At 48.0% G+C, this 22,940-nt stretch overlaps 2 protein-coding genes across 3 annotated transcripts in view; both read left to right on the forward strand.

Moving 5' to 3' along the window:
* Window positions 1-678, forward strand: part of EXOSC1 (exosome component 1) — a 67,395-nt gene extending 66,717 nt beyond the window's left edge. Inside the window, exon 8 of the mRNA XM_075352227.1 lies at window positions 352-678. Within this exon, the coding sequence (XP_075208342.1) occupies window positions 352-458 (107 nt within the window). The 3' untranslated portion in view covers window positions 459-678. The remainder of the gene's footprint in view (window positions 1-351) is intronic.
* An 11,342-nt stretch (window positions 679-12,020) lies between these two features.
* The window catches only part of ZDHHC16 (zDHHC palmitoyltransferase 16), a 35,611-nt gene continuing 24,691 nt past the window's right edge, over window positions 12,021-22,940 (forward strand). For both annotated transcript variants that reach the window (XM_075348387.1, XM_075348388.1), the window contains exons 1-3: window positions 12,021-12,187; window positions 15,223-15,454; window positions 16,011-16,205. In XM_075348387.1, coding sequence (XP_075204502.1) covers window positions 15,239-15,454; window positions 16,011-16,205 — 411 coding nt within the window. In that variant the 5' untranslated portion in view covers window positions 12,021-12,187; window positions 15,223-15,238. The remainder of the gene's footprint in view (window positions 12,188-15,222; window positions 15,455-16,010; window positions 16,206-22,940) is intronic.

Consider the following 22,940-nt stretch of genomic DNA (forward strand, 5'->3'; position numbering starts at 1 on the left):
AATCCGAAAAATACGGTACTCAGCAGATTTTTGATCAGACTAAATCTTGAGTTGTATGGGTCAGGAGATGCGCCAAAAATGATATAAGATATTATTTATTTATTTATTTTTTTTAAAATGAACCCAAAAGCAAAAATTATTTTTAGCCTGAAATACATGTATGGAAGTTAGAAATAATAATAAAAAAATCTTTAGTCCTGTGTTTTGTGGCTTTTTCTACTTTTATTATATTTTAGGCTTGATGTTTTTCCTATAGATTTATAGGGGAAAAAAAATGAGAAAATTAAGGAAAAAGACTAAAAAAAACAAAAAAAAAAACAAAAACAACTTGAAATGTCTTTATTTTTCCAGGGGCGACCATGGTGCCAATCAGCTGGTGTGAGATGCAGTGTCCGAAAACTCACATGAAGGAGCCACGGAAAGTGGCACGAGTGCAGCCAGAATTTCTCCAGACATAAAACCGCACCACTGTGCGCTCGTATTTTACTGATCGGACAGTTGCAATATATTTACCACCATGTGGTTCTATTAAAAAAACGAGTCTCACAATTTTATTTTACTTTTATTTTGTATACTTTTTTGTTTTAAATTAGTTTTACTTTTTCCTGAGTTTCTTTGATCACATTTATAGAACTGATACTTTTTAACTTTTTCCCTTTACACATTAAACTGTTTTATGCCTCCATTCCTCCTTTTTTTTTTTTTTTTTGTACTTTATAGAGCTGGCGGGAATAATAATATTTATTCATTTATGTAGCACTATTAATTCAACAGCGCTTTACATACACTGGAAATACTGTCCCCATTGGGGCTCACAATCTAGAATCACTATCACTTTGTCTTTGGCGTGTGGGAGGAAAGTGGAAAAAACTCACATAGACACGGGGAGAACATATAAACTCCTTGCAGCTAGTGTCCTTGGTGGGATTTGAACCCAGGACCCCAGCGCTGCAAGACTGCATTGCTAACCACTGAGCCACCGTACAGTTCTAACCACTGAGCCACCCTAAGATCTCATTGCAGATAATGTTTTATGGTCATAGATATCACCAAAGTCCGAACAATGGAACCACTGCCAATCGAAAAAAGAAAATCAAAGGTGGACAGAGTTTGGAAGGACGCTGCAGCTGCACACTTGTTTTTCAAGACGGCAGCGCAGTCTCTGAACTTAGGGCCGCCCTCTTGTTATTTTAAGTATTTTCTTCTTTGACTTTATGGTGAAGAACTGACTCATGAGCCCATCTAGAAAAGTAATGATTGTACCTCCTGAATAGTTAGTCTATTTTTTCTAATTTTTTTTTAACCCCTTTACGACCTTGGACATCATAGGTTGCGTCTTGCCCTTTGATGTGGGTTTGTACATCGAGCCTGCATCTTTCCCTGCACACATTGGGTGATCTGATCATCTGACTCTAAGAGGTGCAGGTGGATTGGAGGTCTGTTTGGGGCTGTTAACCAATTAAATCTTGCTGTTAATCTGACAGCGGGATTTAGCACATGTCGGCGGCGAGAGCAGTTATTTACCGCCCCATCAACGGCCATGTGACGTGATCGTGGGGTGCCGATTGGCTATCATTAGTGTTGAGCGAGCAGTTGACTATTCGTATAGCGAGTACTGTCTGCTACTCGCATATTCGTTACAAGTAGCGGGTGCAATGCAAGTCAATGGGAAATACTCGCTAAGTAGCGAGTAACACGAAAGCTGTACTTTTCGTGCGAGTAGTGAATAGTACGGCTTTCGGGTTACTCGCTACTTAGCGAGTATTTCCCATTGACTTGCATTGCGCCCGCTACTCGTAATGAATATGCGAGTAGCAGACAGTACTCGCTAACAGCATAGCGAGAACGCATAGTCAACTACTCGCTCTACACTAGCTATCATGACAGGCGGGGGTCAGTTGATGACCCCTGTGTCTTAAGATGAAGTTCCTGGGAACGGCGGCTGCGAGCGACATTCATAGGAGATTGCGATTTCCGCTGCACAGAGCGGGGCTGATGCTCTGCTCAGTACAGCACAAGCAATCAGAAAATTGCAACTTTAAAATGCAATTAAAAAAGTAAAAATTATGAAAAAAATAAAAACAAAAAATGTTCAAATCCTTCCTCCTTTTGCGCTCTTGCAAATTTATAAATAGCTGTGTTTAGAAATGTCCGCTTTATCAAAGTATAAAATTAATCCTATTGGTAAACAGCTTAACGGAAATAAAAGCCAAAATTACAATTATTTTTATGAGGCTGCTACAACATTGCAATGAGAAGCAACTAAACCATCAATAGAAATGTCAACTCAGGGTGCAAAAAATAAGCCATCACTTAGCCCCACGGCCCGAAAAACGTTATGGTTGTCGGAAAATGGCGCAAAAAGCAGCATTTCTTTTTCTTCGGCGCTCCATTGGGAGACCCAGACGATTGGGTGTATAGCACTGCCCTCCGGAGGCCACACAAAGCAATTACACTAAAAAGTGTAAGGCCCCTCCCCTTCTGGCTATACACCCCCAGTGGGATCACTGGCTCACCAGTTTTCTGCTTTGTGCGAAGGAGGTCAGACATCCACGCATAGCTCCACTGTTTAGTCAGCAGTAGCTGCTGACTCTATCGGATGGAAGAAAAGAGAGCCCATATAGGGCCCCCAGCATGCTCCCTTCTCACCCCACTTGCGGTTTGTAAGGTTGAGGTACCCATTGCGGGTACGGAGGCTGGAGCCCACATGCTGCTTTCCTTCCCCATCCCCCTGAGGGGCTCTGTGGAAGTGGGATCTTACCGGCCCCCGAACCCTGAGGCCGAGCTCCATCCACAGACCCAGAGACCCTGCTGGAGGAGCTGAGTACAGTCAGGGACAAGGCCCTGCAACGTTCAGGTACTCTGTGTCCCCGCACAGACAGGCCACGCACACTCCAGGCTTGCTGGGTGTGCTAGTGCGCCGGAGGCACTAGCGCTGCGCGCTCGGGTTAGAGTCACTGCAGCTTAGCTGAGTGATTTTTTGTCTTGGGAACTACCGCGCCGGCCGCTCCGGGAGCGGCGGCGCCGCTGGGACTTGTAGTGCGCCGGGGACTCGCGCTGCCCGCGCTTTTACGGCGGCAGCGCTCATAAATCTAGTCCCCGGCTTTTGCGGCCTAGTTACGGTTCGTTCCCGCCCCCACCCTGTCACTCAGGGAAAGGGAGAGACGCTGTGCAATAGGCAGCGCCGAGGGCTGGAGCCTTATTTACATGCTCCAGCCCTCTCACTGGGCACAGTGGGGACGCAAGTTTCCCGCTCTTGGTCTCAACACGCCCAGGGCCCGCCCCTCTCCACAGGACGCCGGCAGCCATTCCTGCATGCAGTCTGGCTGGAGAATGGACACAGGCTCTGGGGGACTCAGACAAGGGACTCTGGCGACCACACACCCGCGTTTATGCGGGCGGTAAGCTGCACATAAGTGCTGGCCCCACTAGTGCCACAGTGTTATTTGGTGCATTTTTTCTCTGTACCATATATATTTATATTGCACTGTACAGTCGCTTCTTGGCTTATACCCTCATTGCTCTGAGGAGACAACAACATGTCATCCGCAAAATGCAAGGGTGCCAAGGCACAGGCGGTATGCACTGCTTGTGCCGCATGTGGGGCTAATCTACCGGCAGGTTCCAATGACCCCCATTGTGTGCAATGTTCAATCCCTGTGCCACTTCGTCAGCCAGAGTCTATGGTAGTAGTGGCCCAGGCAGAGACGCCTGTGAACCCTGCCCCGGTGACGGGGACAGAATTTGCAGTTTTTGCTGATGTCTGTGACTATGACAAAAATCCTGGAAACCTTGCAGTCCAGGCCAGTTTCTCAGACCATGGACACTGCTGTGTCTATGCTCCCCGGTCCCCCTCAGTTGGAACTAATCCGTACTTCAAGGGGGTCCCAGGCATCACAGGCTGAAGACTCTGACTCGGATGACAGTCCCAGGCAGCCTAAGCGGGCTCGCTGGGAAAGACCCTCGCCGTCATCACACTGGTCAGGGTCTCAGCGAGACGAGGCTCTGTATGAGGAGACAGAGGTGGGTGATCAGGAATCTACTCCTGACACCGCTCTCAATCTAGATACCCCTGATGGTGACGCTATGGTAAATGACCTTATAGCGGCCATCAATAGACTGTTGGATATTTCTCCCCCAGCCCCTTCTGCAGAGGAGGCAGCTGCACAGCAGGAGAAGTTCCAGTTCCGGTATCCTAAGCGTAAATTGAGTACTTTTCTGGACCACTCTGACTTCAGAGAATCAGTCCAGAAACATCATGCTTATCCAGATAAGCGTTTCTCCAAACGTCTTAAGGATACACGTTATCCCTTTCCCCCTGACGTGGTCAAACGCTGGACCCAGTGTCCAAAGGTGGACCCCCCAATCTCCAGGCTTGCGGCTAGATCCTTAGTTGCAGTGGAAGATGGGGCTTCACTTAAAGATGCCAATGACAGACAGATGGACCTTTGGTTAAAGTCTGTCTATGAAGCTATCGGCGCGTCGTTTGCTCCAGCATTCGCGGCCGTGTGGGCACTCCAAGCTATTTCAGCTGGCCTGGCACAAGTGGACTCTCTCATACGTCCAGCAGTGCCGCGAGTAGCGTCCCTAACCTCCCAAATGTCTGCGTTTGCGACTTACGCTATCAACGCTGTCCTGGACTCTACGAGCCGTACCTCAATGGCGTCTGCCAACTCTGTGGTTTTGCGCAGAGCCTTGTGGTTAAAGGAATGGAAAGCAGATTCTGCTTCCAAGAAATGTTTAACCAGCTTGCCACTATCTGGAGACAGACTGTTTGGTGAGCAATTGGCTGAGATCATTAAACAGTCCAAGGGTAAGGACTCCTCCTTACCCCAGCCCAGATCGAGCAAACCTCAACAGAGGAAGTGGCAGTCGAGGTTTCGGTCCTTTCGAGGCTCCAGCAAGACCCAATTCTCCTCGTCCAAAGGGACTCAGAAGGAGCAAAGGAGCTCAGATTCCTGGCGGGCTCATTCACGCCCCAAGAAAACAACCGGAGGAACCGCTTCCAAGGCGGCTGCCTCATGACTTTCGGCCTCATCCCTCCGCATCCTCGGTCGGTGGCAGGCTCTCCCGCTTTTGCGACATTTGGCTGCCACAGGTCAAAGACCGGTGGGTAGCAGACATTTTGTCTCACGGGTACAGGATAGAATTCAGTTCTCATCCTCCGCCTCGGTTCTTCAGAACCTCCCCACATCCCGACCGAGCAAATGCCCTTCTGCAGGCGGTGTGCTCACTAAGAGCAGAAGGAGTGGTGATCCCTGTTCCTCTGCAGGAACAAGGGCAAGGTTTTTACTCCAATCTCTTCGTGGTTCCAAAAAAGGACGGCTCGTTCCGTCCTGTTCTGGACCTAAAGCTGCTCAACAAGCATGTGAACGCCAGGCGGTTCCGGATGGAATCCCTCCGCTCTGTCATTGCCTCAATGTCTCAAGGAGATTTCCTTGCATCAATAGACATCAAAGATGCTTATCTCCACGTGCCGATTGCTACAGAGCACCAACGTTTTCTACGTTTTGTGATAGGAGACGACCATCTCCAGTTCGTAGCTCTGCCATTTGGTCTGGCGACAGCCCCACGGGTTTTCACCAAGGTCATGGCGGCAGTGGTAGCAGTCTTGCATTCTCAGGGACACTCGGTGATCCCTTACTTGGACGATCTACTTGTCAAAGCACCCTCTCAAGAGGCATGCCAACACAGCCTGAATGTTGCGCTGGAGACTCTCCAGACTTTCGGGTGGATCATCAACTTTTCAAAGTCAAACCTGGCACCGACTCAATCACTAACGTATCTTGGCATGGAGTTTCATACTCTCTCAGCGATAGTGAAGCTTCCGCTGGACAAGCAGCGGTCACTACAGACAGGGGTGCAGTCTCTCCTTCAGGGTCAGTCGCACTCCTTAAGGCGCCTCATGCACTTCCTAGGGAAGATGGTGGCAGCAATGGAGGCAGTCCCGTTCGCGCAGTTTCATCTGCGTCCACTTCAATGGGACATTCTCCGCCAATGGGACGGGAAGACAACTTCCCTAGACAGGAAAGTCTCCCTTTCTCAGACGGCCAAGGATTCTCTGCTATGGTGGCTTCTTCCCACCTCATTATCGCAGGGAAGATCATTCCTGCCCCCATCCTGGGCAGTGGTCACGACAGACGCGAGTCTGTCAGGGTGGGGAGCAGTTTTTCTCCACCACAGGGCTCAAGGGACGTGGACTCAGCAGGAATCCACCCTTCAGATCAATGTTCTGGAGATCAGGGCAGTGTATCTTGCCCTATTAGCCTTCCAGCAGTGGCTGGAAGGAAAACAGATCCGAATTCAGTCGGACAACTCCACAGCGGTGGCATACATCAACCACCAAGGAGGGACACGCAGTCGGCAAGCCTTCCAGGAAGTCAGGCGGATTCTGATGTGGGTAGAGGAAAGAGCATCCACCATATCAGCAGTTCACATCCCGGGCGTAGAAAACTGGGAAGCAGACTTCCTCAGTCGCCAGGGCATGGACGCAGGGGAATGGTCCCTTCACCCGGACGTGTTTCAGGAAATCTGCCGCCGCTGGGGTGTGCCGGACGTCGACCTAATGGCGTCTCGGCACAACAACAAGGTCCCGACCTTCATAGCGCGGTCTCGCGATCAAAGAGCTCTGGCGGCAGACGCCTTAGTGCAAGATTGGTCGCAGTTCCGGCTCCCTTATGTGTTTCCACCTCTGGCACTCTTGCCCAGAGTGTTACGCAAGATCAGATCCGATTGCGGCCGCGTCATACTCGTCGCCCCAGACTGGCCGAGGAGATCGTGGTACCCGGATCTGTGGCATCTCACGGTCGGCCAACCGTGGGCACTACCAGACCGTCCAGACTTACTGTCCCAAGGGCCGTTTTTCCATCGGAATTCTGCGGCCCTGAACCTGACTGTGTGGCCATTGAGTCCTGGATCCTAGCGTCTTCAGGATTATCCCAAGGGGTCGTGGCCACCATGAGACAGGCTAGGAAGTCCACTTCTGCTAAGATCTACCACAGAACGTGGAAGATTTTCTTATCCTGGTGCTCTGCACAAGGAGTATCTCCCTGGCCATTCGCGTTACCTGTCTTTCTTTCCTTCCTGCAATCTGGGTTGGAAAAGGGCTTGTCGCTCGGCTCCCTTAAAGGGCAAGTCTCGGCACTATCCGTGTTTTTTCAGAAGCGTCTAGCACGACTTTCTCAGGTGCGCACGTTCCTGCAGGGGGTTTGTCATATCGTACCTCCGTACAGGCGGCCGTTAGATCCGTGGGATCTAAACAAGGTCCTTGTTGCTCTCCAGAAGCCGCCCTTCGAGCCTCTGAGGGATGTGTCACTTTCTCGACTCTCACAGAAAGTGGCCTTTCTGGTAGCGGTCATGTCTCTTCGGAGAGTGTCCGAACTAGCAGCGCTGTCATCCAAGGCTCCTTTCCTGGTGTTCCACCAGGACAAGGTAGTGCTGCGCCCCATTCAGGAGTTTCTCCCTAAGGTGGTATCCTCTTTTCATCTTAATCAGGATATCTCCTTGCCTTCCTTTTATCCGCATGCAGTTCATCGGTATGAAAAGGATTTACATTTGTTGGATCTGGTGAGAGCACTCAGAATCTACATTTCCCGCACGGCGCCCCTGCGCCGCTCGGATGCACTCTTTGTCCTTGTCGCTGGTAAGCGCAAAGGGTCGCAGGCTTCCAAAGCCACCCTGGCTCGATGGATCAAAGAACCAATTCTTGAAGCCTACCGTTCTGCTGGGCTTCCGGTTCCATCAGGGCTGAAGGCCCATTCTACCAGAGCCGTGGGTGCGTCCTGGGCATTACGACACCAGGCTACGGCTCAACAGGTGTGCCAGGCAGCCACCTGGTCGAGTCTGCACACTTTCACCAAACATTATCAGGTGCATACCTATGCTTCGGCGGACGCCAGCCTAGGTAGAAGAGTCCTGCAGGCGGCAGTTGCCTCCCCGTAGGGGAGGGCTGTCTTCGCAGCTCTAACATGAGGTATTTCTTTACCCACCCAGGGACAGCTTTTGGACGTCCCAATCGTCTGGGTCTCCCAATGGAGCGCCGAAGAAGGGAATTTTGTTACTTACCGTAAATTCCTTTTCTTCTAGCTCCTATTGGGAGACCCAGCACCCGCCCTGTTGTCCTTTGGGATTTTTGGTTGTTTTTCGGGTACACATGTTGTACATGTTCAATGGTTTTCAGTTCTCCGATGTTACTTCGGAGTGAATTTGTTTAAACCAGTTATTGGCTTTCCTCCTTCTTGCTTTTGCACTAAAACTGGTGAGCCAGTGATCCCACTGGGGGTGTATAGCCAGAAGGGGAGGGGCCTTACACTTTTTAGTGTAATTGCTTTGTGTGGCCTCCGGAGGGCAGTGCTATACACCCAATCGTCTGGGTCTCCCAATAGGAGCTAGAAGAAAAGGAATTTACGGTAAGTAACAAAATTCCCTTCTTTACAAGGTTCTGGATTTTTTTTGCTGCTTCAATTAAAAGAAAACTATACATGTTTGGTATCTGCATGCTCGTACTCACCTGGAGAATTATACTGCTTGGTCAGCTTTAACATATAGTGAAGATGGTAATTAAACAAAAAACAATCGTGGAATTGCACTTTCATCGCAGTTGGATATTTCCCCCGTTTTCCAGTACGTTGTAAAATGAATGGTGCAATTCAAAAGTACAACCCATTTAGCAGAAAACAAGCTCTCGTATGGCTATGTTGGCCAAAAAATGGCTCTTTGAAGAAGGGGAGGAAAGAGTAAAAATGGCAAATGGCCTGGAGGTTAACACAACAGCAGCGGTCAAAATCATATGTTTAAACATGGTCATATAACATTTGGACTGCTGGCAGCCACCAGTAAAGGGAACTTGTGGTACTCTGTAATAAAGTGCAATTAAACTTTTGGGACCTTAAATTTACTGCATATCAGTAGGGGTCTGGGGCTTTAGATGGCTCAAAAGCCTGCTCAGAAGTGCACATAGCCTTAGGCAATAGGGCTCACTGCATGCCTGAGCAATGTGCTGTCACATAATCTGACAAGGTATGGATTGCTACATATGTACAGGATCAGAGCCAATAAGAGTATATAATAATTTATTCATTTATATAGCGCTTTACATACATTGGGAACACTCCCCATTGGGGCTCACAATCTAAATTCCCTATCTGTATGTCTTTGGAGTGTGGGAGGAAACCAGAGTACCCGGAGGAAACCCACGCAAACACGGGGAGAACATACAAACTCCTTGCAGATGGTGTCCTTGGTGGGAATTGAACCCAGGACCTCAGCGCTGCAAGACTGCAGTGCTAACCACTGAGCTACCCTGTTGCCCAGAGTATATCACTGGAACTATCAGAACATGAATACATCATCGGAAATTCGTTTTCGTTTACTACATGACTACATCACCCGAACCACCACCACTTCATGACTACATCACCTGAACCACCATTCGTACATGAATACATCACCAAAACTACCATCAGTACATGAATGGATCACCAGAACCACCATCAGTAAATTCATACATAACCAGAACCACCAGCAGTACATGAATACATCACCAAAACCACCATCAGAATGTGAATACATTATGAGAACCACCATCACTACATGAGTGCAGAACCAGAACCACATCATTAAATTCATCCAGAACCCCCATCAGTACATAAATACATCACCGGAACTATCATCATACATCACCAGAACCACCATCAGTACATCAATACACCACCAGAACCACCATCAGTACATTAATACACCACCAGAACCACCAACAGTACATTAATATACCACCAGAACCACCATCAGTATATGAATACATCACCATAACTACCATCAGTATGTGAATACATCACCAGAACCACTGTCAGTACATTAATACACCACCAGAACCACTGTCAGTACATTAATATACCACCAGAACCACCATCAGTATATGAATACACCACCAGAACCACCATCAGTATGTGAATTCATCACCAGAGCCACGATCAGTATGTGAATACATTACCAGAACCACCGTAAGTACATTAATACACCATCAGAACCACCATCAGTACATTAATACACCACCAGAACCATCAGTATGTGAATACACCACCAGAACCACCATCAGTATGTGAATACATCACCAGAACCATGCTCAGTATGTGAATACATCACCAGAACCACTGTCAGTACATTAATACACTACCAGAACCACCATCAGTACGCTAATACACCACCAGGACCACCATTAGCAAAATGTCACCACTTGTGAGACACCTCAGATCTCTGCATTAGGCGGCCCAATGTAACCTTCCTGCAAGATGTGCTTGAGCAATATATGCAGCGCCTGCCCCTCTCTAGATACATCACTGCTCAGGCAGGAGGTAAGCGTATAGCTGGCAGGGGTCTGACCAATGGGATCCTCACTAATCGGCAGAACAGAGCACTTCTATCCCTGTTAGAGTGGAACAGCAGTCTGCCTGCCTCATTCATTCCCTATGGGGCTGCCCGATAGCGTGCCTCTAGCCGCGGTCTACCAGCTCGGTACGGGTGACGTCCGTTTTCATACGTAGCGGAGACATGGACATATGTAGACCCATTAAAATCAATGGGTTTGCGCTCATGTGCGTGTTTTCCTATGGATAGTGTGTCCATATGGAGCATGTGTGTGTCCCTGTGCTCCACACGGCGACATGTATGTTTTTAAGCGGCAGCACGGGTGTCACGCGGAGCGCACGGATGTGGTCCGTGTGACATCAGTGTGACACGTACTGGAGAAAGCCGCTGATGTCTCCAGCACTGCTGTCACTTGCTTCTGACCCCCGCTCATTATGCTCATGCATATGCACAGCACCGAGGACCGGAAGCAGCAGCAGCGCCGGACACAGCAGCACCATGGACAGGTGAGTATATAAGCGCATGCTGTCTGTGTCACATATAGCACACGCTGAATGAACCCACACATACACACCTATACCACAGACTGTGCAAAAGGCCTTTCATGGTTTAAAAACCACAAATATTTGGGAAAAGAGACCCACCATTAAAGGAGAAGCACCAGTCGCTAATGGGGGAGGAGGACCTTAAGCACGGACAGTCAAATGGACATAATCCAAAACCACAGACGTCTTTACAGCTAATATTTTGGGTGTGGTTTTATCTGCACCATTACCAGGGTGGGACTGGCCCACCGGAGCACCGGAGAATCCCCAGGTGGGCCCACCACCAGCCCAGGCAATGCTTCTTCTTCCCATATCACTATAACATCCCTGTGGATTTTAACCCCTTTCTGTCGAACAGGTAAAATCCAACAGAATAATCACATTATAGGGACCGAGCCGAGAATTATTGTTAGTCTAAAAAAGTTTTCACATGTAAGGTAATGGCCACAATGGTTGAATACAGCAAGCCTTGTGGACAGGGGTGACCCTCACGGGTGCAGGGGCTGCAGTTACACTCACTACACTTATACCTATGATGCCATTTCCACAATAATATATTATTATATATATATATATTTTTATATATATATATATATAATATATTATAATATATATATATATATATATATATATATATTATTATATATATTTATATATATATATATATAAAAATATATATATATTATAATAATATATATATATTATAATATATTATATATATATAATATATTATAATATATATATATTATTATAATATATATTTATATATATATATATATATATATATAAATATATAAAAAATATATATATATATTATAATAATATATATATATATATATATATATATATATATATATATAATTAACAATGTATGTGTTTTTCTGGGTCAATAAACTTAAAATAGCAAAATAAATGACTTTACACCATCCCAAATAATATTATAGTGAGTAATCACTAATCAGCTGCTGCTCTCTGGTGTCAGCTGCCTTCAGACTGTTTTCATTCGGCGCATGCGTAGTCCAAAACAGAAGTAGACTCACTGAGTCATGATGCGCATGCGTTGTCCATAATGACGTGCACCGGCTTTCACTGGGCATGCGCAGTAATGTCTGTCAGATGCCGGGTCGCTGTGCGCATGCTCGGTAGGTTATGCCTCCGGCCGCGGTTGGGTGAGAGCGCAGTGCAGGGACATCCGGTTATTGCAGGTGCCCGGGAGTCAGGATGGCGCGGAGGTGGCGCTGCGGGAGGAGGAGACGGTGAGCGGCGCTGCCGGGCAGGTGAGGAGCGGACACCGGGGACAACATGGAGGGCGAAGGAACAACTGCGCTGCATACCATACTCCCACACAATGTAACACAAGAGCCCGTGTTATTAACCCCATCCCTCCCGGCACGAGCTCTAGTAGTTCTTTCCTCATCCCCCCCCCCCCCTTTTTTTTTTTTTTTTTTTTTTTTTACAAGAGCCATAACTTTTTTAATTTTTATTTTTCTGTCCTCGCAATTTGCTGGGACTTATTGGGGTTTTGAGTGACCCCCATCCCCTTTACCATATAATGTGCTGATAACAGCTAGGAAATAATTCCAAGTGTTGTGGAATAGTTAAAAAAAAAAAAAACACCATTAGTTTTTTTTTTTGGGGGGGGCGGTTGTTATTAGGATGTTAAAAAAAAAAAAATGACCTGTTGACAGGATTCTTCTCCAGGTCACTATGATAATGGCGATAACAAAGTTCTAAGTTATTTTAATTGTTAATATTTTTATTACATTTTTTGTTTAAAAAGTTTTGCCATTTTCCAAAGTTCATTCTACTTTTATTTTATTATTATTCTTACGTCAATGGCGCTGTGTGATTGCTCGTCTGTTACATGTGGAGCAGTAGATTTTGTTGGTACTTATGTATCATTATATTATTTATATTATATTATCAGGAAAGTGAGTACACCCCTCACATATTTGTAAATATTTTATTAAATCTTTTCATGGGACGACACTGAGGATCTGACCCCATGATACAACGGTACAGTGTCGGTGTGCAGCTTGTATAACCGTGTGAATTGGAGTGGGCAATTGTCTCCAGACCTAAACCCTATGGAGCATCTGTGGGGCCTCCTCAAACAGAAGGTGGAGGAGCGCAAGGTCTGTAACATCCACCAGCTCCATGATGTTATCATGGAGGATGAAAGGGGATCCAGCGGCTTCTGTGAAGATCTAGTGATCTCTGTGCCCAAGAGAGATAAGACAGTCCTGGAAAATAATGGCGGCCACACAAAATATTCACACCAAGGGCACAATTTGGCCATTTGCGCCTAGGGGTGTACTCACTTTTGCCAGCGGTTTAGACATTAATGGCTGTGTGTTGAGTTATTTAGAGGACACCATATTTACACTGTTATACAAGCTGCGCACTGACACTGCACATTGTATCACAGGGTCAGATCTGCAGTATTGTCCCATGGAAATATATAAAATCTTAAGAAAATGAGGGGTGTACTCACTTTTGTTGCTAGCGGTTTAGACATTAATGGCTATGTGCGTTATTTAGAGGACACCACGTTTACACAGTTGTACAAGCCGCACACTGACACTGTACATTGTATCACAGGGTTAGATCCTCAGTGTTACCCCATGAAAAGAGAATAAAATATTTACATAATGTGAGGGGTGTACTCACACTTGATATACTGTATATGTTGGTACTTAACTATTTTGGGGTACATATAAGGGTTTGATTGCTTTTTGTTGGGGTTAGATTAACGTGGAAGATGAAAAAAAAAACCCCAAAACTACAGGGCCGCTGTCGCATGCTGTCAGGAATGGATAGGTGGCTCTGTATGAATGAACGGTTTCGTCTCCTCCACTGAAGGTAACACAGGAATGTGCCGCGTCCCCTCAGGTCTATAGTGGGGTCTAAGGGAAAATCATTTCTCCTTGTGGAGGCCTGAGGTCTGATCTGGCTGAAGAGACAATATGAATATTTCCCAGAGGAGCATTGCAGCTATAAGACTCTTCACTGGCAGCCAGAACTGGTTTCTCAGGTCCCCATAAGGAGAAAAGATTTCCCCTTAGACCCTACTATAGCTCCTCATACAGCCAGATCAGATCTCATACTTTACACGGACGAGGGGCAATCATCCCGAAATACTGTGTCTGCAAATTGAGGTTCTGATCTGGCATAAATCCTAAGGCTACTTTCACACTTGTGTTGAACGGCATCCGTTGCATTGCGTTGTGTGACAGATGCAATGGATGCGTTACATATAGTGTCGCAACGGATCGTACAAAACAACGGAATCTGCTTTTTTTTTTTTTTTCTTTACAGTTTTACCAGCGGCAGACTATTGTGAACGATCAGCTGATCACCCTGCAGATCGCTCACAGCAGCCGGCCGCCGAGTGATCAGCTTATCGCTCACAGCAGCCGGCCGCCGGGTGATCAGCTGATCGTTCGGCCGTGGAGAATGTGTGCGGGGGGCGCAGTGCGGGGTGGGTGGAGCTGAGCGGGGCCATGGCGCGGAGGACGTCGGTGCTGGGGACATGTGTCTGTGTGTGCCTGTGTGTGTGTGTGTGTGTACATGCGGAGTGGGGTGCGGGAGGGGGCGGAGCCGAGCGCGGAAGTGTCGGGCTCCCTGCACACGTAGCCAGGGTAAATATCGGGCAACTATGCAAAGCACTTTGCTTGGTAGCGTACACAGCTTAGCGCTGGCTCCTTGCACACGTAACCAGGGTAAATATCGGGTAACTAAGCAAAGTGCTTTGCTTAGTAACCTGATGTGTACCCTAGTTACGTGTGCAGGGAGCCAGAGAGAGCACGCGCAGCGAAATCCTAAGGATTCCGCTGCTCAAAAAACATTACATGCTGCGTTCCTTCCGCCCGGCGGAAGCAACGCAGGTCCATCAGTCGCAATCAGTCGGCCATACAAGTCTATGGGAAGCAACGGTGTTTTCCAGAACGGCGGATTGCAACTGAAGGAAAACAACGCAAGTGTGAAACTTGACTAAGTCATATGAAAAGGCTGGTTAAATGTCCACTTTTGACTTTTAGGATTGCTACCTCCAATAGGTGGCGCTAGAGTATGTCTCCTTTCTCCCTGGGGTGACAATTTGAATATTTCCCAGAGGAGCATTGCAGCTATAAGACCCCTCACTGGCATCAATGCTAATTGCACATTATTTCGTGACCCAATTGTCAAGTCGGTCACCAGATTTTTACCATCACTAGTTATGTTAAAATAAAGATATTTGTACAATTTCTTTGTTTTTGCTTTTTATATAATTGCTTTGTTTAACCTCGTCATATTGATTTGATATCCACAGGTAATGAACAGTGGGAATGAGAAACATCCGGCGCCTTTTCTTGAGGTGCCTTCGCCTTGGACACAGAAGGAAATTCACGTATCTTAACCTGCTGACAGACTCCCTGCGTTACAGCCGCCTCTGCCTCGTGTCCTTGGCCTATAACTCCTTCACCAACAGCGATGTTGTCATAGAGTCTCTGTTTGAGCCCATTTATTGGTTGGTGGATCATGTGACGAGATGGTTTGGAATCGTAAGTATTTCTTTACTCTACACCTCCAAATACGTTATTATTCCCTTTATGTATTATATTTTGTTTGCTGTTTTTTAATTTTTTATTTAATATATTATCATAAATTATGATTAAATATATATGTTTTAATGTTATGTCATTTAATTTTTATTATTATTATTAGAAATAAAATACATAACATTAAAATATATATATTTAATCGTAATTTATGATATATCAAATAAAATAAAAAATTACATATAATAATTTGTGGGTTTTTTTTGCTGGTTTAATTATTTTATTTAATATATTATCATACATTATGATTAAATATTTGTTTTAATGTTATGTATTTTATTTCATGTATTATTATTATTAATAATAATAATAATAATAATAATTGAAATAAAATACATAACATTAAAATATATATATACTTAATCATAATTTATGATATATCAAATAAAATAAAACGGCAAAAATACATAAAATATTAATTATTAATAATATAATAATTTATTATTTTGTTCTTATTGTTGCTCTAATAATTTAATAAAAAAATGTAATTTCTTTTTAGGTGTTTGTGGCTTTGGTGATCATACTGACAAGCTCCATTGTACTGATCGTTTACATTTGCCTCCTTCCTCTTATCCTCCAAACCTATTCCACGGCCTGGATCTGCTGGCATGTCACCTACGGCCACTGGAATCTCATCCTGATAGTGTTTCACTATTACAAAGCGATCACCACCCCCCCTGGATATCCCCCGCAGGTAGGGTTCTGTTGCAATATACACTGTATATGACTGTTCAGAAGTCCAATGTACTGGTGCTGATCAGTTGGGGTCTTGGTGGTAGGACCCCCAATGATCTAGTTATCACTTGTTCTCATCAGACTACACCTATATTAACCCCTTCAGCCTCGGGGCACTTTCCGTTTTTGTTTTTTGCTCCCCTTCTTCCGAGAGCCGTAACTTTTTTATTTTTCCGTCAATCTTGCCATATGAGGGCTAGTTTTTTGCGGAACAAGTTGTACTTTTAAATGAAACCATAAGTTTTACCATATGGTGTACTGGAAAACAGCAAAAAAATTCCAAGTGTGGAAAGACTACAAAAAAAAAATGTGATGGCACAATAGTTTTTGGGATGTTTTATCCACGGTGTTCACTATATGATAAAACTGATGTGTGAGTATGATGCCTGAGGTCGGTGCGAGTTTGTAGACACCAAACATGTATAGGTTAACGTGTATCTAAGGGGTTAAAAAAATTCACAAGCTTGTCCAATAAAAGTGGCGTACGTTTTAAGCCATTTTCCGAAACCCGTAGAGTTCTCATTTTTTGGGATCTATGGCTCAGTGATGGCTTATTTTCTTTATCGTTCCTATGGGAGACCCAGACATTGGGTGTTTAGCTTCTGCCTCTGGAGGACACACAAAGTACTACACTCAAAAGTGTAGCTCCTCCCTCTGAGCTTATACACCCCCTGGAGAACCAGATCTAGCCAGTTTATCGCTTTGTGTTCAGGAGGCATACATCCACACATGCATTCTCATCTGATTTTTCATTTTTGGAAAGAGTTTGAAGAAAAGCGGATCCAAACTGGACCCCCGGCATGTCCCTTCTCACCCCACTGTGTCGGCGGTGCTGTTAAGGTTGATTCCAAGGCTGGAGCCTTACATGCCATGCTCCTTCACCATCCCTCTGGGCTCTGGCTTGAAGTGGGAGCAAGCACGGTTCTCCATGCTTGGCAGGAGACCGGTCTCCATCCGCAGCCCTTCAGGATCCTGCTGGACCGAAGCACTCGCCCCCAGAAACTTGGAACCCTGCGTCTCAGCTAGCTAAGTACCTGAGACGTTTATATATGGGGGTCCCTTGTACTTTATTGTTGTGGGAGAGTGTGCTGAGTGTTTTTTGTGACATTTCCGGCGGGTTCTCTGGCTGTCGCCTGAGAACCGCGCCGATGGTGCCTGCGCGCCGGCCGCACCGCTCAAATTTAGGCCCCGGCTTCGCCGGAGGCCTACTTTCGGTTTCACTGCCCTCGCATGTCATTCATGCAGAGGGACAGTGCGGCTCCGCCCAGCGGCCGTTCTACACAGGGGAGAGACACGCCTCACTGAGTTCATGTCTCCTCCCCTGTAGGTCTCTATGGCCCTCCAGATCCCGCTCTCAGAGTGAGTCCCGCCCCCTCTCTTCGCTCCGGCGCCATTTTCTCAGCGTTCTTCCCTGCGATCAGCGCTGGCTGCAGCATCCCTGCTGAGGTGCTTGGGGGTCCAGACTTTGGGATCTGGAGGGCACACAAACCGCTCCAGCGGTCTGGTAAGCCACAACCTCCGGTTGTGGATCTTCTGTATATACTCTCTGGGGGTCATTCTGGCAGAGCCCCCACTTCAGCAGCATGTCTCACACGAGGAGCAAGGCTGCAAGGCTGTACTCAATATGCACTGCATGTAAGCTCCTACTGTCTGAACCGAGCACCTATCCACATTGTGATGCCTGCTCTAACCTGACGATGCCTCAGCCTGGAATCGCACCCCCAGTGGTCTCTCCGGCTGCTCCGGCTCCTGTGGCTGAACCCCCGGCTTGGGTAGAATCCTTATCTAGGTCTGTCTCCCAGTCTTTTGCCGACTCCATGGGACAGCTGTCCAGGACTTTGCTGAGCATGCATCAGCCCCCTTCACAGGGTGCCTCTGCTGCTAGGGGTCCCTCAGGACCGGAGCTCACAGAGGATTCATCATCTGGTCCCAGACCCTGTCCTCCTAAAAGGAGACGCAGGGCTCCCTCTCCTTCCTCGTCCCGCGGCTGTTTCAGACGCTGACTCGCAGGACGAGGAGGATGCCTTTACAGGGGGCTCGGAGGCTAACTCCATGTGCCCCATTGATCTGTCCGAGAGTGACTCAAATGTTAGTGATTTGATTGCGTCCATTAATTCTGTACTGGATCTCAATCCGCCAGTATCAGAGGAGCAACCCTCTCTGGCAGAAAAGCACCAGTTTACCTCGCCTAAGAGGACAAAGAGTGTGTTCTTTAACCACTCCAGTTTTCAGGCCGCTGTGTCCAAGCCTAGGGCCTGTCCTGACAAACGCTTCCCGAAGCGTGGTTCTGATGACCGGTTTCCCTTTCCACCTGAGGTGGTCAAGGAGTGGGCTCATTCACCAAAGGTAGACCCCCCGGTGTCTAGACTCTCAGCCCGGACCGTTGTATCAGTGGCTGATGGCACCTCTCTTAAGGATTCCACTGACCGCCAGGTCGACCTTCTGGCCAAATCTGTATATGAGGCGGCAGGAGCCTCGTTCTCCCCAACTTTTGCAGCAGTGTGGGCTCTCAAAGCCATCTCTGCTTCTCTAGAGGAGATGCATTCCCTCGCCAGGGAATCCATGCCCGAAATGGTTGCTTTAACTTCCCAAGCTTCAGCTTTTTCATCCTATGCCATGTCTGCCATGCTGGAGTCTTCTCACCGCACTGCGGTGGCTTCGGCTAATTCCCTCGCTATCCGCAGGATCCTGTGGCTTCGAGAGTGGAAAGCGGACGCTTCTTCAAAGAAGTACCTTGCTGGACTCCCTTTTGCTGGGTCCAGGCTGTTCGGTGAACAGCTGGATGAAATTATTAAGGAGGCTACTGGCGGGAAGAGTACTTCCATGCCATAAACCAAAACCAGGAAACCTGTCCAGGGTAGGAATCAGTCGAGGTTTCGTTCCTTTCGTTCCTCCAACTGGTCGTCCTCTAAGCCCTCGGCCTCGTCCACTAACTCAGCCAAGGACCAAAAATCCAGCTGGCGCACAAAAGCGCGTCCACAGAAGACCGCAGGAGCTGCTGCCACTAAGGCAGCCTCCTCTTGACTATCTCTCCACGCCAGCAACGTCCTTAGTCGGTGGCAGGCTCTCCCACTTTGGCGACGTGTGGTTTCAACACGTCTCCGATCAGTGGGTGCGGGATATCATCTCCCACGGCTACAGGATAGAATTCTCTTCCAACCCGCCAAACAGATTTTTTCTGTCAACTCCCCCCTGCTCCAAGGCCGCCGCCTTCTCTCGGGCCGTGGCATCCTTGCAGGCCAACGGAGTAATTGTACCGGTTCCCGTCCGGGAACGGTTCAGAGGTTTCTACTCAAATCTCTTCCTAGTCCCCAAAAAGGACGGTTCCTTCCGGCCCATCCTGGATCTCAAGCTTCTCAACAAGCATGTTCAGGTGCGGCATTTTCGCATGGAGTCTCTGCGGTCAGTCATTGCCTCAATGACCCAAGGGGATTTTCTGGCATCCATCGACATCAGAGATGCCTATCTGCATGTGCCAATTGCAGTTTCACACCAGCGTTGGCTACGTTTTGCAATCGGAGAGGAACATTTCCAATTCGTGGCTCTCCCCTTCGGGTTAGCCACGGCCCCTCGGGTATTCACCAAGGTCATGGCAGCAGTGGTTGCGGTTCTGCACCTCCAGGGGTTGGTAGTGATTCCTTACCTGGACGACCTTCTAGTCAAGGCTTCATCCAGCGCAGACTGTCAGCGGAGTGTCTCGTTCACTCTCGCCACTCTGACAATCCACTCGAATTGGGCTAATCTTCCCAAATCCACTCTGACTCCGACCCAGAGTCTCACGTACCTAGGGATGCAGTTCGAGACTCTGCCGGCACTTGTGAAGCTGCCCTTAGTCAAACAGCAGTCCCCCCAACTAGCGGTGCGCTCTCTGCTGAGGCCCCGCCGTTATTCCATCAGGCACCTGATGCAGGTGCTGGGTCAGATGGTGGCGTCAATGGAGGCTGTTCCCTTTGCCCAGTTCCATCTGCGTCCTCTGCAGCTGGACATTCTCCGCTGTTGGGACAAGCGGACTTCCTCCTTGCACAGGCTGGTGGCTCTGTCGCCACAGACCAGGGGCTCCCTTCAGTGGTGGCTTCGGCCCCTCTCTCTGTCTCAGGGGCGCTCCTTCCTGGCCCCGTCCTGGGTGATCCTCACCACGGATGCCAGTCTATCCGGCTGGGGAGCGGTATGTCTCCACCACCGAGCGCAGGGCACTTGGACTCTGTCCGAGTCAGCCCTCTCGATCAATGTGCTGGAAACCAGAGTTGTGCTTCTAGCTCTCCTAGCCTTTCACCGCCTGTTGGCGGGCAAGCACATCCGAGTCCAGTCAGACAACGCGACAGCGGTTGCCTACATCAATCACCAAAGCGGGACACGCAGCCGCCTGGCAATGTTGGAGGTTCAACGCATCCTTCAATGGACGGAGGACTCCAAGTCCACCATATCCGCAGTCCACATCCCAGGCGTGGAAAACTGGGAGGCAGATTATCTCAGCCGTCAAACCGTGGACAGTGGCGAGTCGTCCCTGCATCCGGCAGTGTTTCAGTCAATCTGCCGCAAGTGGGGCACTCCGGAAGTGGACCTAATGGCATCCCGTCACAACAACAAGGTTCCGGTTTACGTGGCTCGCTCCCACGATCCTCAGGCCTTTGCAGCGGACGCTCTGGTTCAAGACTGGTCCCAGTTTCGTCTGTCCTACGTGTTTCCCATTCTAGCTCTCTTGCCCAGAGTTCTGCGCAAGATCAGAATGGAGGGCCGTCGGGTCATCCTCATTGCTCCGGACTGGCCCAGGTGAGCTTGGTACCCAGACCTGCTCCATCTGTCTGTAGAGGTGCCGTGGCATCTTCCGGACCGTCCAGACCTTCTCTCACAAGGTCCGTTTTTCCGCCAGAATTCTGCGGCTCTCAGATTGACGGCGTGGCTCTTGAGTCCTGGATCTTGACGGCTTCTGGTATCCCTCCTGATGTCATCTCCACTATGACTCGGGCCCGTAAGTCTTCCTCTGCCATGATCTATCACAGGACTTGGAAGATTTTCCTGTCCTGGTGTCGCTCTTCCGGCCATTCTCCTTGGCCTTTTTCCTTTCCGACCCTTCTGTCTTTTCTACAGTCCGGTCTGCAGCTAGGACTATCCCTCAACTCTCTCAAGGGACAAGTCTCAGCTTTGTCAGTTCTGTTCCAGCGGCGTATCGCCCGGCTGGCTCAGGTCCGCACCTTCATGCAAGGTGCGTCTCACATCATCCCGCCTTACCGGCGGCCCTTGGATTCCTGGGACCTCAATTTGGTTCTCACGGTTTTGCAGAAACCCCCCTTTGAGCCTCTTATGGAGGTTTCTTTGTTTCGTCTTTCACAGAAGGTGGTCTTTCTAGTGGCCATAACTTCCCTCAGGAGAGTCTCTGATTTAGCTGCGCTCTCTTCGGAGTCACCTTTTTTGGTTTTTCATCAAGACAAGGTGGTTCTCCGTCCGACTCCGGACTTTCTCCCTAAGGTGGTTTCTCCTTTCCACCTTAACCAGGACATTACCCTACCTTCCTTTTGTCCGGCTGTTCATCGCTTTGAAAAAGCGTTGCATACTCTGGATCTGGTGCGGGCGCTCCGGATCTATGTATCTCGCACCGCTGCTCTTAGGCGGTGCACCTCTCTTTTTGTGCTAACCACAGGTCGGCGTAAGGGCCTCTTTGCTTCTAAGCCGACCTTAGCCCGTTGGATTAGGTCGACCATTTCGGACGCCTACCAGTGTTCTCAGGTGCCTCTCCCGCCGGGGATCAAGGCACACTCGACCAGAGCTGTCGGTGCCTTTTGGGCTTTCAGGCACCAGGCTACGGCTCAGCAAGTCTGTCAGGCTGCCACTTGGTCTAGCCTGCATACCTTTTCAAAGCACTACCAAGTGCATGCTCATGCTTCGGCAGATGCGAGCTTGGGCAGACGCATCCTTCAGGCGGCTGTCGGCCACTTGTGAAGTTAGGCTCCGCCTACTTCTCAGTTTTTCTGTTTATTCCCACCCATGGACTGCTTTGAGACGTCCCAACGTCTGGGTCTCCCATAGGAACGATAAAGAAAAAGAGAATTTTGTTTACTTACCGTAAATTTTTTTTTTCTTATAGTTCCGTATTGGGAGACCCAGCACCCTCCCTGTTTCCTGTTGGCAGTTTTTTGTTCCACGTGTTATCACCGGCTGTTGTTCGTGGACAGAGTCTCCGGTTGTTCCGGTTCTTGCTCTGTTTTTACTTGTGGGTGGCTATTCTCCTTCAGCTTTTGCACTAAACTGGCTAGATCTGGTTCTCCAGGGGGTGTATAAGCTCAGAGGGAGGAGCTACACTTTTGAGTGTAGTACTTTGTGTGTCCTCCGGAGGCAGAAGCTATACACCCAATGTCTGGGTCTCCCAATACGGAACTATAAGAAAAAGAATTTACGGGAAGTAAACAAAATTCTCTTTTTTTTTGCGTCTGGAGCTGACGTTTCTAATGGTACCATCTTTGCGCAGATGCTACGTTTTGATCGCCTGTTATTGCATTTTGGGTGAAACTTGCGGCGACCAAAAAAAACCGTAATTTTGGCGTTTGGATTTTTTTTGCCACTACGCCGTTTACCAATCAGATTAATTGAATTCATATTTTGATCGGGCATTTCTGAACGCGGCGATACCAAATATGTGTATGTATATTTATTTTTTAATCCTTTAATTTTCAATGGGGGGAAAGGAGGGTGATTTTAA

The sequence above is a fragment of the Anomaloglossus baeobatrachus genome, chromosome 5 (genome assembly GCF_048569485.1).
Source record: "Anomaloglossus baeobatrachus isolate aAnoBae1 chromosome 5, aAnoBae1.hap1, whole genome shotgun sequence".
Classification (NCBI taxonomy): domain Eukaryota; kingdom Metazoa; phylum Chordata; class Amphibia; order Anura; family Aromobatidae; genus Anomaloglossus; species Anomaloglossus baeobatrachus.